The sequence below is a fragment of the Anser anser genome, assembly GCF_964211835.1.
Source record: "Anser anser genome assembly, chromosome: 1".
Classification (NCBI taxonomy): Eukaryota; Metazoa; Chordata; class Aves; order Anseriformes; family Anatidae; genus Anser; species Anser anser.
The window spans coordinates 156,494,484-156,513,112 of NC_139720.1; the positions used below are offsets into that span (position 1 = coordinate 156,494,484).

The window sequence follows — 18,629 nt, forward strand, 5'->3', positions numbered from 1 at the left end:
AGGTAGTTCTATGAGTGCCGGGACAAATGATGGCAGGAGTTTTACACCTTTGATTGCAAATCCCCAAACCTGACTCAGTTGTAGTTAACTGAGTTTCAAGGATCTCCTGTACTCTGGAACTTTAAGGAAGCTTCCACCAACCCCCTTTCTTTTGTTTGGGATGGTTTACTGGTCTCTCCTTCTTTGTCCCACCTTCTATTTGACTCCCTATTTTCACAGAACTTGTAGGAACTTAATTATTCTTGAGACTATGATCTCTTTGTCAAACTTGGCTGAATTTGGCCACTGGGTTCAAAAGTGAGTGGGGGAGGAGGGAAAGAGAGGCAGTCTGATTGCATAAGCCTCATTTCCTCAAGAATCCAGGCTACAAACAATTATAGCCAGAAGGTTCAATTAAAGAAAGAGAACCGTAGACTTTGCCCGCACTTCTAACACAGACTGGTTCATGCATACTAATCAGCCAACACTGCTCTCACTGAAGCAATGAGAGTTTTGCAGCAAATTAATATTCATACTGATTTATACTGAGGACTGTCGAAGGGAGGAACTTCAACAGCATAAACATGTTTAGCACACTGCACAAAATCACCTTTACACAAGCTCTGTAATTTACAGATGCACAAAGATGCCGTAACTCCGCATCCATATCCACGTACCTCCATCTGTGCTCAGGCAAATCCCATGTCTTCACTTTTAGTACCACTGACGTACATTGTATGACTAGCACTATGAAGCACATAGGTAGGGCAAGATACCTGTAGGGAAGAATCTGCATTTTTCGTGACATTATGTAAAACCCCTACCTTAGGAAAATCATCATTAAGATGGTCTTTGAAAAGTAAATAGTTCTTCTTGTTTTGGATTAGAAGCCGGCTATGGGTTGCTACATCTGATGGTACTTGACACATGGCCACATCGATGACAAACATGAAGTGATGGAAAATTAAGCTTCCAGGGAGCAGGGCTTGTTTTTTTAAACTTTCTTGGTTTTTCAAATGCATAGACCATGTCCTGGTTAATTTCTAGTTTTAAGATCTTCATTAAGAAGAAGTCAATTTAAATTTGCAAAAGATTGCCCATCTTTTTATTTTTAAATAGACTCGAGTTCACTGTCATAAAAACCCTTTGCCTAGAAGGATTTTCCTTCTTGTCATAGATAGCAAACGAGCCTAGTTACATGGGTTACATTTATTTCAAGTTAATGACTTTACATTAGCTGATAGCATTACTAATAGCGAACTATAAAGTACATGCTGAAAACGTTCCTCCCCTGCTTGCTCTCCACGCCAGCATTCTTCTGCTAGAAAAGACGTTTTCTTCTGGGTTTAGCCTATACACTGATTTTCCTCTCCGCCAGGTCATCGCTGTGAAAAATACATTGTCCACCTTTTTACTCAAGGCAGTTGGCAACACAGTCCCCAGTTAGTACAGCAGCTCATGCTGCCTCCTGAGAAGGGCTTCAGTCAGTTGCCATAGAGAAGTCAGCAGGACCATTTGGAGCACCCTGGGACATCCTGGACTTGTGTGCAGTGCCAGCAGATATGACACACTCCTCTGACATGTCACTGGAAAGCCACCAAGAACACTCTAGGGCATTGTAAATGGCACGAGATACCCCTGTTTGGGCAACTGAATCAAGCCCAAAGACTCGGGTCCTATCCACTGCAAACAAATATGCGTTAATTTTAAAGTAATGACCTAATCTAGAAAGTGTTCTTAGAAAAAAAACGGCATTAATATCTCTTGACTTTCACATCTAGCTAGGAAAGTCAGCTTTTGTGAAGTTGTTTACTTGGCTGGGGGTGGGTGCCAGGAGAACTGTTTGACAACAGGCACTGGGGCTTATTCTAGTGCCTGACGTGCTGGATTTTCTTTCTTGGCTTGCTGTGAACCAGCAGAGCACATCCCAGCAGCTCAGTTAGCTTCTCAGTCACAGCTGAACTGTTCTTCTCTCCATTAGGTATCGTCACAGATGCCACCAGACTGACACTCGGTAAGACAACACATAAAATGTGGTACATGAACCCATTCAGAGATGGATCTTCACTGGAGAGAGTTCAACTCAAGGTCCCAGTTGAATTTCAAACAAAATAAATAAATCTGTTTTTTACAAAATAAATCTGTAAATAAATCTGTTTTTTTACGAAGTTCAAAAGCTGTCTGACCTATGGCACATGGAGGTGAAGTAGAAGCAGCACACCTGATGGGCTGCTAGCCCAAGCCATCCAGCCAGCTGCAATGACAGCGTACACATAGACTCCCTCTCATTTAAGCCACAGGAATCTGGGAGGAAGCAAGGGCTGAGAACTTGTAATGCCTCGTGAGAAAGGGTATGTTTACACTGTGGTGACTGCACTCAGCCATCTTTCAGTTAGCAGCATGGCACCACGCAGGGCAGCAGTGTGCCGCAATGTGTGAGCTTGCAGGTTCACAGCTGCCTACAGGAAGCAGGATGGCCCTGTTGGCACGTTGAGCCATCAGTGTTTCACGGATGCAGCTACCTCTGTCATGTGTGATGCTGTTTTCCACTGATCATCTACTTTTTTTTTTTTCTATTCACAGCTCAATGATTTGTCTTTCCAAGCATTGGGGCCACCTGACTTTTGGGACATTGTTCACAACACCTTGCCCTGTGGCTCCTGGTCAAAATAGATGAGAAGACTGCTTCTTTTCTCCATTATTATTTTTTTCCTTGTCTTGACCGGTCAAGACCTTGCAGGAATCTAATCCTGCATGGCACAGTATGCTGCCACCCACCAGAAACAACATATCAGTGTGGAAGAAAACAGACACTAACGGTTTCCTCTTGAATTTTAGTTTTGGGACTGGTACCTCACACCAGGCTTTCAGTACTGTGTTCCAACATCTCCAAAACCATAACAGCTTTCCTTTTCTTGCAGTGGGTTTCCAGTGCAATCCACCTCCTCAGAAACAAGGTGCCAGTCTTTGTGTGAGATGTGAGGTGGGAGAGCAGGATGGCTGTCAAATGGACTTGCAGATAAACTAATCAAGTCCTTTCTGAGCTTTTGCTATTAAAAATGTCTTTCCAGCCCTGTGGATGACTTTGACTAATAGGAACACGGGTCTTGACTCTGCTAGGTTTTTACATCATGAAGGTCCCTGCATCTGAACACAACCCTGCCTTTTGTATTCATGATGCAGTCTAAGTATAACAGCTTGGGAAGAACAGCTGATGCCTGAGCTGAGAGAAAGCTGCATACACAGGGCCAAGAGAATTAAAAAAGAGCCTGGAAAGAAAGCAGGACCACCTGCCAGAAAAATAAAGGAGTAGGTGGGAAGACCTGGAGAGAGCAAGCCTGTAGGAACAGTGACCTGAGTTAATAGGGAGCGTGGGGGAGGAGTGGGCAGCAAGCAATTGCTCTTGTGTTCAAAATCCTAGTGATGGGATGAGTCAGAGACTCTGATTGAATTTTGCCTTCACTACACCCACAGACTGGTTATTATAAAGCTTAGGGGAGCATGGGTTGGTGCAGCAACAAAAACTACAGAGAATCGGTGGGCATATGAAGGACCCTCGAGAGCACGAGAATCTGAAGAACATCTGCCAAATACTGTGCCCTTCCACACAATGTTTCCTGCAGCTCTAACCAGCCTGCCTAGCTGCTCTTCTTCATGCAGACTGAGACTGATAACTGAGTGGCAGCTGTATCTGAGGTAAAGGGATGCAGCACAACTACCTGGGAATGGTCTTTGTGGGTCTCTGCTGGGGCTTCTGGAAGCAGCAAGCTTCAGGAGTTAACTCCACCCAGCGTGGTCAGTGCCCAGGAACTACTAGAAGAGTAACACAGGTCCCTCAGGACAACACGATTCAAGAAGATATATTTGTATTACATCTTTCAGCTACTGTTCTTTAACTGTTTTCGCCTTCAACCATTACTGCTCTTATTGCTCATTCTCCTCCGCAGGCCAGGGGCCAGAGGACCTGCTCAGCAAGTTCTACCACACCGACCGCAGCAAAAAGCTGCTGGTAAACACCCACTCGCTCACTTTGGGCAGCCGTAACGGGCCAAAGGAGGCACAAACTGTTGTGACAGGTCTCCCAAATGCAAAAGGCTTCTGCTCTGATCACAACAGGGCCCTGCACTGAGCAGCTTGATGGGAAAGATGGGGCCCCACACCTTCAGAAGGAAGGAGGGTCGGGGTAGCTCAGTTACCAAACACCCAGCTTGGCTCTCCTTTGAGAACAGAACGGATTTCAAGTTGAAGCAAAGTGCCTGAACTTAAAAGTTTGACAGGTTTAGTGGCTACAGAAGGTAATAGTGATGGTCATGATAGCTTCATGCTCACAGCATTGCCACTAGGAGAGCAAACAAGCAAACAAAAGGCCTGAGGGAGACACCCCGTTTTTCTATAGGACAGAAATACTGTCTACACAGTGCACAGGTTCAACATCTCTCTGTTTCCCATAGCTCCAGTCTGGGGCAGCCATTTCATGGCAGAAGCAGTGGTGACAGGCTAGGACTTGCTGCTCCGAGTTGTCGTGCTACTGCTGCCCCTCTGCCCAGGCCTGCACAACAGGCCGGGGCTCCTGCAGGCCGTGGGGCCAAGCTACACCTCTGGACTTTGCTCTGAAGCCAACGAGAAACGTTCCCCTTTCTCTCTCTCCAGGGAGAGAGAGGCAAAGTCTAGCAAAGGAGAGGGCCCCTTCCACAGAGAATGATTGTCCAAGGTGTTTTTTTTTTTGTTGTTAAAAAAAAAGAAATGCTAAACACTGTATCACTTCAGGTGAAGGCTTGTTTGAGTCTCTTCTCACCAATTCATGGTCAGCCAAGTTCATGGATCTTTAAGTGTGTCTGCAGAGTGCTTCAGCTCGCTGGGTTTTAACCGTGCCTTTAGTTAAGCCAGCACAGCTAGCACAAACACAGCTAGGTGAACACAGGGGAGGGAGGCAAAGAGAAAAAAAAGGAAGTGTTTAAGGAGCTTGTGTATGCTGGGAGGACTGCAGGAGAAAATAGGAATACAGAGGGTTTTGCAGAAAACAAACAAGAACAGATGATTGACAAGGCAGGAAATAACTGCAAGCCCCTGAACTCAGAGATAAAGGGCACCTCCAGAAAGAGATTTTCCTTTCTTAAACTCCATTGTACTTCAACGACACTAGATTTTGCTGCCTACATTCATAGTTTCACATTACATTTAATGCAGTTCTTCTCGTTTCCTATGGACCAGCTCAAACAAGTTGCATGGCTGCATGACTACTTGAACAAAGATTAAGAAAATGGAGTTAGGTGTGATAGGATACAGGACTGGATGTAGCCATCTCTTTCTGTAGCAGCTCACAGTTGCATGGGTTGGGTATAACATGAAGCCATGCCCACAGCATCAGGAAAAAGGGCAACATAATTTCACACAACATTTCATCCCCTGCACTTTATTCCAAGCCATTAAATTCCCATGCCCCCAAAAAGCAGGGCCTTCATGAAGCATACCTGTCTCAGGAAGCAGATTTAAAATAATGTGTCTTCTCTCATTCTTTTGAGCTCACTGGGGAGAAACATGACCCTTCCAGAGGGAAGTCAGGGGGAAAAACTAAATTAGATTAATCCTAAGGATAATTCTCAGCAGGTTCTCTTCTGCTGTTCCAGTACAAGAACTGTGGGTTATCAAGTGAAACCAGGAGGTTTGAGATGAATGGCAGAAGACAGTTTCCACACTGTGTGTAAGGAAGTTATGGAAACCCTTGCTGCAGCATGTTGTGGGTGCTGAAGGTGTGCATGGTTCAAAAAAGAGAGGAAAAACCCAGGGGAAAGATGTTCCCTGAGAGCTATCAGGTACAGCCACATCGTGTCTGGCTGCCAAAGTCTCTGAGCAGCAGCCCACTGGCAGCTAGGACAGCACCCCAGGAAGCCTTGCATGCTTGCACACCTCCTCCTATATATGCACTACTGGCCCTTACTGGACACAGGGTGGTCACAGCTATTCCGACCACAGAGGGAGCCCACAGAATTAATTCTCAGGATGCTAAAACTGGCCATGATCAACACTTTCCCTTCATGCCCACACTTCTCTGCAATTCAGAGACAGGAAAGCTTCTGCCAGGTGTTCCCAGCTACCTGTAGCTTTTTGGGCTTTTAGGAGTGAAAACATTTGTGAACAAGAAGTGATATGACTGAACTCATTGCTCCGCCTTCTATACGGATAATGCATCCATCAGCAGGAATAAGAGACCTGGATTCTGAATCCTCCACCTGAATGGTTTTGGGCTGCAATTTCCACTTCCTCAGATCCTAAATCTACCCCATCCAACCAGAATTAGGTCACTATGCAGCAAAGCAGGCAAAATTCATGGGCCCGTAAGGAACAAGTGATGCTGTTGCCCAGGAGAAATGAGTTTGCCCATTTCAGTCACTCTTCCCCTGTTCCCACCAGCTATAGGCACAGCCCTTGAACTCACCTTGTCTTCAAAGAGAGTCACACCACATAACTGTGTGATAGGCAGAAATTCAGCCAGCTAAAACACTACGAACACTCATTTAAAAGTCTTCTGGTACAGACAAAATTAGACAGTCCCCTCTGCCTACGGTGCACACTTAGAATCTGTCCAGACTGCCTCAACTGCAAAGTGAGAGCAGGTATCATCGACCCCACAGTGTGATATGATCCTTATTCCTTGACATTTGTAAAACATTTAGAGATCCCCAAAAGAACCACAGAAATGCAAATGACTAGCTAGTGTATCCTAACCCTAAGATCACTCAGCCTGCTCAGTTTACAAGGGCTTTTTTCCCCCCCTTTTTCTAAATAAAACTGGAGTCCATCTTAAACAGATTCTTTTCAGTTCCAGATATTTCAACAAAGTGGATGTTCCTAAAATTTCTTTTTTTTCCTGGAACCCTTTTAACTTGGTAAACAGGTCTCTCTGTACAGCTTTCAATTACCTTTTATTCTGTACTGCCAAATGAGACCAGATAGGCATGTTCTTAAAAGGCTTTCATGAAAATGCAAATGAACAGTTCACACTAGTCTGCTGGCTCAATAAATAGAACAGTTCAATGTATTTATACACTAGTAAATAGATTAGAAAAATACAGAAAAATCCATCTTTAGCCATAGAGATGCTTTCATTCTCTTGTCATCACCATGAAATTTGCAATGACAGTATCTTTAAGATACCCCCTCTGTTGTCTATACTAGCTTAGACAATGCATCCTTCTAGTAGCTAACTAGCAGAAAGGATATAAATCTGAGTCAAGAGAAATCAGACCATAATTTAAAAGCTAGACTAGCCTGAGAATGTGAGAATCAGCTCTTGCTGAAATGCACATGAACATGTTTTTTTATCTGCCAAGCTTCTCCCCTCTCCCCCTCACAGACATCACTATTCATTTTAATATATATGTTTTTTAAATACAGCAAAGTTCTGCATGTTCTTGGCCCCGAGATTAGATTATATATTAATATTCCTTTGAAAGGATTTTGTTCTTTACCACTAGCAGAACTAGAAAGTCCTGAAAACAGGTTTGCTTACAGTGTTGAACTTGGAGGACTCTGCATGTGATATATGAAGTGTTACACATCCAGGTTCTTCACTTTTAAAGAATTATGCTACTTGAACTGAGAGAGAAGTATGAAAACATAAACAGAGGAGTTCCTGAAATTGAAAATTCCCCTTAAACAGGCCTCTTCACAGACCTAAAACCACTGCAGCATCCAAATGGGAACTTGTAAGGGGAAGCAAACAGCCCCAGAAAGGCTTCAGGAAGGTTTAAGGCAGCAGATGAGGCTCTGGTTCTAGCAGTGCTTCCTCACCAGCTCCCTGCTTTCCATCCACCGGCAATGCTCTGGGCTTCGTCATGTAAGTATGCTTTAATCCGTGTCAGGCACAGGCAAATGGATTAGCTGGGAGCCACTTTCATCCTGACATTAAGTTAGCAGGAGCCACTCGCCTGGTTCGTTTTCGGGTGTCGCATCGGCTGGCAGAGCTGTGAGGGCTCCTGTTGGTGGGAGTCAAGGTGCTGGAGGCAACGCTGTGAGGGGTTAAAGGGTGCTTATCTGCCAGCTGCTGTATCAGCACCAACAGGATTACCAGGAATGATCCCCTACACACTCCTAACCCCCCAAAGTGCCCTCTTTAAGCCAGGGCAGGCTCTGTCTCTCACCAAGCAGAGGAACAAACACCAAGCCCTATCTCAGAGGTCCATGTGGCAGGACCTGGCATTGGCAAGTTTCTGGCCTGAATTTGAACCAGACTCATTAGTTGTTAGCTATTTCTGTCTAGCCTGGAGCATTGTACAGATGAAGGATATTCAGAGCCTAGACAGTCTTCAACAGTGAGCATTTTGGATCCTCGAAACTGTAATCGGTTTGAGGGGCTGTTGTTGCAACTTCTGCTGGGTTTAAAGTCAAGTATTACAAGGACAGGTATTCAGAGCCAAAAATCCCTCTTGAGTTAAAAGCAAACACTCTTCATTAAATTTTGTTGACCTTTTACTTGGAACCAGTAGACCTACAAATATACTCCTTTAATACAGGAAAGCTTTGATTCTGATGCAATCACATTACTCTTGAAGCCAGGGACTAAGGCCACAGCACTATCGGTGACAGAAGTAATCCAGTGCTCTGCTGGTCCCCTGTAGCTGCTGCTGCCACACAGCCCTTCTCCCCTCTGTCAGCAGCAGCTACAACACCAACAACTTCGTTTTAACCACAATCAATTTCCCAGCCTGGTGTACTGCACAGCCACAAGACGGTGGTGGTAGCACAAAGGAGGATGTGGTGTGGCACTGAGGCGAGTGGCCCCGACTGGGATTATTTCCTTTCTTAACACTAGCTTTTACTACCTTTGACCGACCATGAGGCTAAGGGCAAAGTCAGAGTAAAGGTGCTTCTGGCAGATAAGGACACCACAATTCCTCTTCTGTCCCAGGAACCCGGAAGGAAGAACACGGCAGAAGGGTGCACGTCCCTCCCCCAAACAGGGACCCTTACGGTATGTGGTTAAAGGAGAGTCAGTCTGAGTGCTCTGTCTTGTGTTTGACTGATTTCTTATGCAGCTGCAGTACTACTAGGCACCACATAAATGTAATACATACCTCAACATTAGACTAAAAAAAATCTGCTCCTTCCCTAGGTAGGAAGATGTTTATTCAAGGACCCTTAACTTACTAATTTATTTTTACAGCAGGTACACTGAGCCAAGACAGTAAAAGTGCTAAATCTCCAAAGCTCTAAATATTATGTAAATAAACTCTAAATAATTGTCCACATTAAAGTGTGGTTCAGTGTTCAGCAAGGAAAACAGTTCTTGTTTTCTTTTAATTAAATTCTGATTTTATCTATAACTCCAGACTGTTTGTTTATTTTCATAACTGCTATCCCGCCTGTTGAATTCCAAAGCGTTATTCTGAAACTGTATGATTAACACCAGCACTGCAGAAAGCCACACATCAGACAGATTTATGTGACTAATGACACAAGTCTCTCAACCGGCAGCATAAACGAATTGCGCTACCCGGCCCCGTTCTTGCTGTATATGCACCAATTTCCAAACAGCCTTCGGAATAACGCAGATAATGGCTGCAAGGATGTGAGCTGACAGAGCCCTGCACTTGGAACGATTTCTGAAAGCTTTCCATGTACAGGAGGTCAGGCACCACACGCTGGTGCACAGCTCTGCCTGATGCTCTGGAGACCTTGTCAGCCTGCCCGCAGCAGTCGGTGGAAGGAAACCCGAGCCTCCAACTCTGTGCCTTCAGGCCACAGTTTGGCTTCTTGGTCTGATCTCATCTTTACCTGCAATTTCATCAAATGGACTTGAGAAGCACGGCACAGGAGGCATGGGTAGCTGCTCCCTTCTGCCAGCTGCTTGGGGGTGATGCCACGGAGCAGGGGGCAGGACAGGGCTGCTCGGCTTCGGCCACCAGCACCAGGTTTGAGAGCGCCAAGCCATCAGAGCTGGTGACCTACTGCACGAGAACAAAGCACACTCGCTTACTTTGACTGCATTTTTTAAATGGTTTTGGACTTCCTCCCGCTGAGCGATGAGGCTGGTTGTCAGTGAGTTACCCACAGAGATCCCTCAGGATCTCTCTTCGCTGCGTTATTAGCTTTGGCTACAACACAAGTTTCGATTCTTGGGTGGTGATCATCCCGGCACAAAAGCCTCCAGCCCGAATAACTGGCACCTCAGCCACAAACATCCTGTGCTGTCAGGGGAGGCAATGGGGACTGGGAGCGGCACTGGCACTGGGGTGAGTCAGGCAGCACTGGCATGCTTCGCCACCTCCACTTCGGCCAGGAAGATGCAGCAGCAGCTTCTTGCCCTACAAACCAGCCGCTTGGCCAACCCTACCACCCCAGGGTGGACTGAGCCCTTCACCCCGTGTCCAGCCTCCTGCCCAGCAGAGAAAGCAGCACAGCACAACGGGGCTTCTTGTTGCAGCAAAACCTGAAGTGAGCAGGGCAGCTTCATAAAACGGGCTCCCTTTCCCCCCCCCCCAATAGGAGGGGACATAGACTCAAAGGTTTTATGTTGGCTGGGTTTTTCTCCAGTTCTGTTTGTCTGCATGGCTACTAGGGTGGTTGTACTTCTAGACTTTGAAATTAAGAATTGCTTTGGCAGTGATTTGCCTCGCTGCCAAGTTCTATATTGTTTAAAAACTCTTTTGGTAGGGGAATCGGAAGTGCCTAAGACTGATTCTCCTCTCACATTAATCCCTTGCTTCCAGGGCTATAGGGACGAACCACAAATTCTTGTGCTGTGATTGAGGTTTGATGTCAGAAATGAAGGATTAAGCCACAGTCTGACCAATTCAAAATCTAACAGTTCTATCAACAAACAAACAAAGCCTTAGTTTAAATTAAATCTCTTTGGCAGCCCATAAAGTATTTCTCGAGTCTCTACAAAGGGTAAAAAATTGCATCTGAAAAAATTCTACTGACTTGCTTATTTTCTGTAAAAGCTACTTATTGCCCATTTGCTGCAGATGCTAGCCTGCCTGCTTAAGAAAAAAAAAAATATCCCATTGGCAAGCGACCAATATACTAGAACATCTACAAAGAAGCTGTTACAGTTTATCGTGCAGTAATCCATGGATTAAGGTCATTAATAGCACTCGATGACATACTGTGATGACTCCAAAGGTGCTGTTCTGGCTTGTAGGATATACAGAATGCAAACCCCTCACAAATATTTCCACTAAGTCACCTTCTTCTAAATCTTTAGAAGAAGAGAAAAAATGAGAAAACCCAGAAAAAAGGAGATGCCTAGTACAGTGTTTTGCACTGCACACACAAAAAAAGAATGTAAAATGAAACTAATGTTTTTAAGTAGCACAGTTTTCTTCTCATTCACACCGATGTTTGCATAATAGGAGTTCTTGGTGAGTAACTTAAATTTTGAATTACAGAGCCAAATTTGAAAAACAGGTCAAGACATTCTCCCGTGACCAAAACACAAAGCAATTAGTAAAACTTTTAAAATAAAAATCTCAAATGGTTAACTTTCCCTGTGCATTATTTACATGTAAAAAAAAGTATTTTCCTTCTGTTTACATGAGAATACAAACATTTCTTCACAGAAAACACTGTGTACTCCCCAAATCCCATGGGGTTATTAAAAGTCCTTTCTACAGCACAAAGTATTTTTGCAAAACTTTTTAAATAGTTCTCTAAAGCTTGCTTGATGTCATTAGCAAGTCAGAAGAAGTTGATTGCCTATGAATATAATTGCTAATTTTTCTCCAAGGGAGAGAAACCCCTCACTTTGTTCTGAACTTATGTGGCTACATGCATTATCAATATAAATAATAAGAAATGCTATTCATTTATCTTAGAGTCCACAACACCATGGGTAAACCATCTGTTGTGTCTAAACTGATGGACAGGCTTTTCTTACTTCTGTTGATTTAAATGAAAATGTCCTTTTTTAATATCATTTGCCTCATTAGCACACTGATAATGGCCCAGTACTCTGCCACCATGTATCTTCGTTTGCAGTGAAACAATGGCAATTCATAAAATGTACTCGGGTGACTACAGTTGTCATACCAGCTGTAAGCAATCCTGTATCCCCCAGTTATAGGACATTTCTGTAAACAACATACTGACACTGGAAAAGAAAAATCCTTAGAAAGAAATCTTTTCAAAGCTTCAATAAATAAAAGTTAAGACAAATAACATTTGTATTAATACACATCTTACCAAGAACAAATTACTTTCTGATTAGCTGTAACTCAATTTCATTTTTTTGCTTTCAACACAATATATTAGTATTTTCACTACACATGCAATTTTCTTCCTTACCTTTAAGGAATCAAAGCAGGCAATAACTCTTCCATTTTCAACCTGGCAACTTTTAGGGGGATGTGCAAATTTGCATTCTTCATCAGAGCGTGAACAAGTTCCCCTCTGAAACTGCCTGCACACTTCTAACGTTAGCCATTTTGTATCTCTTACAGGAGCAACATTCAAAGCCATGATGAAAAGCTGAATTAGAACTTGTAAACTGCTGTCAAGTGAATTATGCCAAAGAAATTTCCAAAACTACTGACGAAAGGAGGGGGAGAAAAAAAAAAAAAACACCAAAAAATAATTCCGATTGAAAAGAAAGTTAAAAAAATAAAGTGGGGGACAATTAATGATGTCCGACTCACACAACACAGAATAAACAGAGAAAGTTTATCAGCAAGCAGTCACTCATCAATCATTAAGTCCCACTTGTAGACTTTTGGCTGCAAATGACCATGCTCAGTAGCATTTCTGTCCGTAAAACGTGTGGGTCTGCTGATTGTATCACTGATGCACCGGTTTCAAGCACAGGTCCTTCAATGCAATGGCACTCCTTGATGGAATACTAGCTTGCTGCAGGTCGCTTGCTGGTATTGATTACACAAGAAAAGCAATGCAGTCATTTGTTTGTGTCCCACTAATAATAATTCTTCTTCCTGTTTTTACGGTGAGTTCAGTTTCCCATCAATTAATTGGCAAATCAAGACAGTTGAGGTATCTTCTGCCACGGGTAAGGTCAAGGCAACGTCTAGCTGGCAAAGACAGTATTTTGAAAACACAGGCGTAGCAGTCCTCTCTCATAAAAGTGACTTCACAAAGGCACTTTTTAAATCACTGACCTGACAAAACAAATACAATATCAGTTCACATTCAGCTCATTCACATCAACATTATGAGATCTATCATCACTTCTTATCAGGTATTATAAATATACTGCCAATACTCGCTTCTATTTCTTTTTCCAGAGAAAATCAGCATCCTTCATGAAGTAGTGCATGACAAGGGAATAGCCAGTTGAAACACGTACTGCAGTAATATTCTAGGCAGCAATCCAAAAGTTGGGAATGATTTAAATAGATGAATGTGGCAGACACAATAATTAGGCATGCTGGTTGTGAAACAATTCAATCTAATGTGCTTAGTCTCCAAAACAATATACAAGAACCAGTTTCCATTAATTTATCATTTGGCCCTTCAGATTGTATTATTATATTAGAAACTGCTACTTTTTATTTGTTCTTCCTTAGAAATGAAGATGGTAATATTCTGTTCAGATTTCTCATCTCTCTCCCTCTGTTTCTCTACAACAAAGAAATCCCAAAGAACTGTCATCCCAAAATTACAGGAAAAAAAACACAAAAACTTACATCTCCAGAAAATAGCATGAGTTTCCCTGTTATGCTAAAAGTTGTTTCAGAAGGGCTTCATGAAAGGGCTCACTACTCTAAGTCATCATCCTCTAATGAGTTATTTCTAGTATGAAGCAGCCTCTATCTGAAATTTTCTTTGATTAAATTGGCTTTCATTTACCTTTACAAATACATGGTTCAGCATCAAAATAAAAGGCTTTTAAATATGGAACTTAAGCTATTTTACGACTATAAAATACCCAGGATATTTTACAGCTAAACAGGTTTGAAAATCAAAGGGTTAGATGTTATAAACAATTTTTAATAAATGACTATATTATACGCAGACGGTGAAACCATGGCCATGATGTTTCCTCCTGTTCAGCTTCAAAGGAACACACAAACTTCCCTTTGCAGATACCAGCCAGAAACAGTTGATGGATTATTTTTATGCAAGAAGAATAAAGAAAGAAGGAAGACTGGAATAAGTGATGTTTTAAAATGCAGCAATAAAAATAGCTCTAAAAACACTGACAGCTTTCACATGCCAGAATAATTACCATCCTGTGCTTGGATTCATCCTATTTAATTGGAGTTGGGATTGCTAGTAATGCGAGTAAGAATTACTCACACACGGTTTCAGGAACAGATCCCAGTTCTGACTTCCAAGTCTTCATATCAAAAGGCTCTTCTATTGCTTAGTAATGCTACCAAAAAGGATTTCACTATGTGACTGATTCCTGCAACAGAATTTGCTACTACTATCATTAATACAGGTAAAGCAATGCTAATTGCCTGAAAATTCAGTTTCAAATCAAACATGTAATAAGATGTGTCTGGATGATACTTAGGTAGCCTTAGAATTAGTACATTTTAAATTAGTACGTTTAGAGTTAGTATATTTTAAAAGTTACCCAACTGTAGCACTGTATAGGATATGAATTAAATATTCATTTAATCAAATATTCTATTGATGTTGTCCCACAGCATCGATGAAGAGTGAGGTTAAGCTGAAAATGTACAAAATGGTGAGAAAATACTCCTAAATGATTAAAAGGAAAGAGGGGAGGAAAGAAAAGGAGAGACTTTCCAAAAAACCCTGTTGAGCTGACGGCTTGCTGGGCCGATGATGTAGCTGGCTAAATGCAAAAGAGAAAATATTCCTTCTAGAGCCACCCATTCAAATTCAGAAATGCCAGCAATGGTTTTCAGTAACATATGTAGGAGACAGACTGAAATTTTAGGAAAAGGGTAAATGTTAAACTGCACACTGCTCACAATCACAAGTAGTAATACTCTGCTGCACTGCATACTACTAAAAATGACAAAGTCATTTCTCACGTAGTAGGTGTGAAGACTGAAGAAAAACAGACTTTACGCATGGTAGCAATGCAAACAGCCTACATTATATAAATGGCCGTAGCCATGGTTTTAAAAAAAATGTGCACAACAGAATCCCATACAAGATTCATGAGACTGCAGCAAGAACTAACACCACAAAGCGTATGGGGTGGGGGAGTAGAGAGGAGAAGAGGAGTGAAGCACAACCTCATCATACTTCCTATCTCCTTAATATATCAACATCCTAATGGAGAATTTCTAAAGAAAGGGGAGCTTGAAAAGTTTTTCTCAAAAATTCGTATCTTGTCAAAAATAACGATACTATCTGACATCTAAAGAAGCACTGAGGACGAACAAAGAAGTGCTGCTTGGAAAGCTGGAGTTTGAGAGGGAAGTAATACAAGAAGAAGGGAGAGAATATACAAACTGAAATAAAAACCACTATAGGAGGAAACAAGGAATGTAGGAGTTCCAGACGTGAGGCAAGAGCTCAAGAGGAGGAAAATATGGGAATAGAAAGAATGAAAATAAAATGGTTGGTTATGGAAAAGGGATAGAGAGGGAGGGAGAGGAAGAAAGGGAGGGGCTTTACGGGAAGTGACCAAAAAATGAGATGGGTGTGAATGAAAGATTGAGGGAGAAAAGAGGAGAAGGAATTTTAGAAGGAAGGCAAAAGAGAATATGGTTATGGGGGCAAATCCAGTGGTTTTGGTAAACAGATGGACGTAAATGAGGGTAAGAAACAGAGGATTTATGAAAGAAATTGCAATAAAATAATAATAGTAAAAAAGCCCCCATAAAATACCTCTCAGGCCACAAGCCATTACTAACCTCACAGCCCACTCTGACCATGTGTGTTGCAGAGCCCACCCATATGGAGAACACTGGGGCCCCCAGCAAGTGTGAACTCTGCTGTTCTTTCCACCCCTTCTAACTTTGATTTGCATCCCACAATACCAGCAAAGTCAGCTGTCCTGCTAAAGCAATGGGACCTCACCAGACTACAGACTCAGCAGTAACTGGGTCCCTTACCCAGGCAGAAAGGTTTGCTTTTTTGGTTTGCTCAGGGGTTTCATCTAGTTTTTGTTCGTTTGTTTGTCTGTTAATAAATAATTAAATAATAATAAATTATTAAATAGTTATTTAAGTAATTAAATAAATTCATGGACATTTATTTGGAAAAGCTACATGGCTTTAGATACCTCCTTTCAGATGCCTTTTGCAGAAAGCTATCAAGGTGTAGAAGAGTAGGAGGCTTCTGCCAATCTCATGTTCTGAGACAGCAGGAAAGAGTCTTTTAGACTTCTGTTTTAAATCTCAAAATCCTTTCTCCTTTTCCAAGTAGGCAAAGAAGGCTTCCCAGTAAAATAATAAAATAATACTAATAAAATCCCTTTAAGTATCAGCATGGCAAAGCACTCAGGAGCTAGGAGCCCCCAAAGAAGGTTTTAATTCTGAGCTTGCACACCAAGCAGCCAGCAGCTTTTGGAGTTTCAAGCGAGCACAAAACCCTGCCCTGTTATAAACCAGTGGATCGCTCAGCTGGAAAATAGGAGCTCTTGCTCGACACAAAATATGGGCTGCTCTGGTTTTACTTATCTGACAGATTATGTAGTGATGGATTATGTAGTATCTGTGTAATGGAGAAGCTGAGGCTTCCTGGACATGATATTTTCATGCTTCAGCTGATACTGTGTAGCAACGAGCTAAGACTTCATCTTCAAAGAGTTACCTCTGCAGGTAATTGTCATTTGTAGGCAGCTGCGAACAGGCTGTCGCGTAAAATTAGATGTTAACCATAACCATCACTAACTTCACGCTCCACAATGCAAGTTCGCAAACTAGCAACAATGTCTAAGCCGCGTATTGCTCTCAGATTCCCATGATGTTCAGTCAGTTCCAGATATTTGTCCAGGACGTAAACTAATCCATAAGAAATAATACCCTCAGCGTAGCCTCCACCTTCAGTTTGGACTTACTAGTTTCAAGCCAGCTATTTTACTTGGGACAGGCGTCCCAGGACATTCCATTAAATCCAAACACAAGCCAAGAGGTTTCTGCCTACATGAAGCCATTGGCACTGCTGGCCAGCAGCACCTTGCTGCTATGGTCAGCTGCTCCTGCCAACATCAAAGTGCTGTTCTACCAGAAAAGCTTCAAATTCCATTTGAAGAGAGACAAAAAAATGAAATCTGGATGCACACGCACACCCATTCTTTCCCCCTCAAAAAGCCTATGAGTCAAAAAGACTCAAAACCTATGGAAAGATTCCATGTGTAAACCTAATATGTAAGGCAGTCTTCTATATAAAGCAGAACCAGATTGACTTGAATATCTTATATATTCATAATGGAAATACAGATATTCAAAGTCTGGCAGCTACTGAACGTGACCTCTCACCCTTAAAACCGGGAAAAGGTATCCAAACCCCATGAAGCCATACATCATACTTGCAGCTGCACTGTGGACTCCATTTTCAAAGCACTCAGGACACTGCCACACAGCCAGGGGACACTGGCAGGCACTTCAGTCCAAAGGATGGTGGGACTGCACTTCAGCTTTTCACCTACTCCTCACTGTTACATTCTTTTAAATGTCATTTTTTCCATTATTTGTGCTTTAAATAGCATTCAAGGCCTCCAAACCGAGTAGGAGCTGCATATCAAGTGACCGCCACAAACCCACGAGCACACGCCAGCATCATTTAAATGCCACCTACCTGCTGTTTCCTTGACCCACCCCGAACTGCCTTCTCTTGTTCTCCCTCAGGCTCTCTACCAAGAGGCTCAAGAAAGCAAGGCTGTGCTAAAACTGGACATAAAGCTCCACACAGCAGTGTGCTGGTCTGGTATACTCTCTCAATGAGTTCAAGTTTGTTAATAGCCTTTCAAAAGTTGACTTTGTTCCAGCAGATTTTCTGATAAGTCACCAACTGCCCATTCATACCACTTCACATTACGTGCTGGATCAGCTACGATCTGCCTCCCTAGACAAAGAACAGAGCTGAAAGAGCAGCAAAAAGCAGCCACAAGCCTTGCCTCACCCATGCTGACTAACTCCATAGAAACATGCCCATGCCTCACACCTGCTGGACAACTGGGACAGGGCCAGTGCTGATGGGCCTGGCACCATGGGCTGCATCCCTGCTCCCTTCCCCACACTCCACCTGCCCTATCTGCTGCAGCAGGTCTGGCTCTTAGTTGCAAGGTCGTGTATTTATTTATAAAGCCCTATCAGAAAGAACAGGCTCCCCATCCCTGGAAAGCAAGGCCGATCGAGTCAGCCCACTGGTTTAAGCCTCACTGTGCAAAATCACCCGTTAACCAACAGAGGATCTTATTTCAAAAGATGCTACCGTGAATGGAAGATAGTTATCCTACAGACGAGCAATATGTCAGTCAGCATGCTTGTTAATCACATTTCAATAAATCACATTCTCAACGACAGAACATGCAAGAAATTTTTGTTTGGTAGATAAACTTTTCTAACTCCATCGGCCCACCAGATTAGGAAAGAGGACTAGAAAGTGATACTCAACACAGAGGTATCATTCATCAGTGAGCACAATGCCAGTTTTGTGTCCTTGCGAACCAATCTCTAACGCCTCATTCATATTTTTGATATGTAACCCAATATTAGAGTATCTAGTAAGACAGGACAATGTATCATAGAGTAATGTCTTAGCATAGG

General features: G+C 42.7%; 1 protein-coding gene across 27 annotated transcripts in view; it reads right to left on the bottom strand.

The window, feature by feature from the left end:
- Positions 1-18,629, bottom strand: part of MBNL2 (muscleblind like splicing regulator 2) — a 109,843-nt gene that overhangs the window by 59,145 nt on the left and 32,069 nt on the right. For 20 of the 27 annotated variants that reach the window (XM_083800194.1, XM_083800195.1, XM_083800190.1 and 17 more), the window contains exon 2: positions 12,265-13,088. The exons of the other annotated variants lie outside the window; for them this stretch is intronic. In XM_083800194.1, the coding sequence (XP_083656320.1) occupies positions 12,265-12,438 (174 nt within the window). In that variant the 5' untranslated portion in view covers positions 12,439-13,088. The remainder of the gene's footprint in view (positions 1-12,264; positions 13,089-18,629) is intronic. 27 annotated transcript variants of the gene reach the window in all.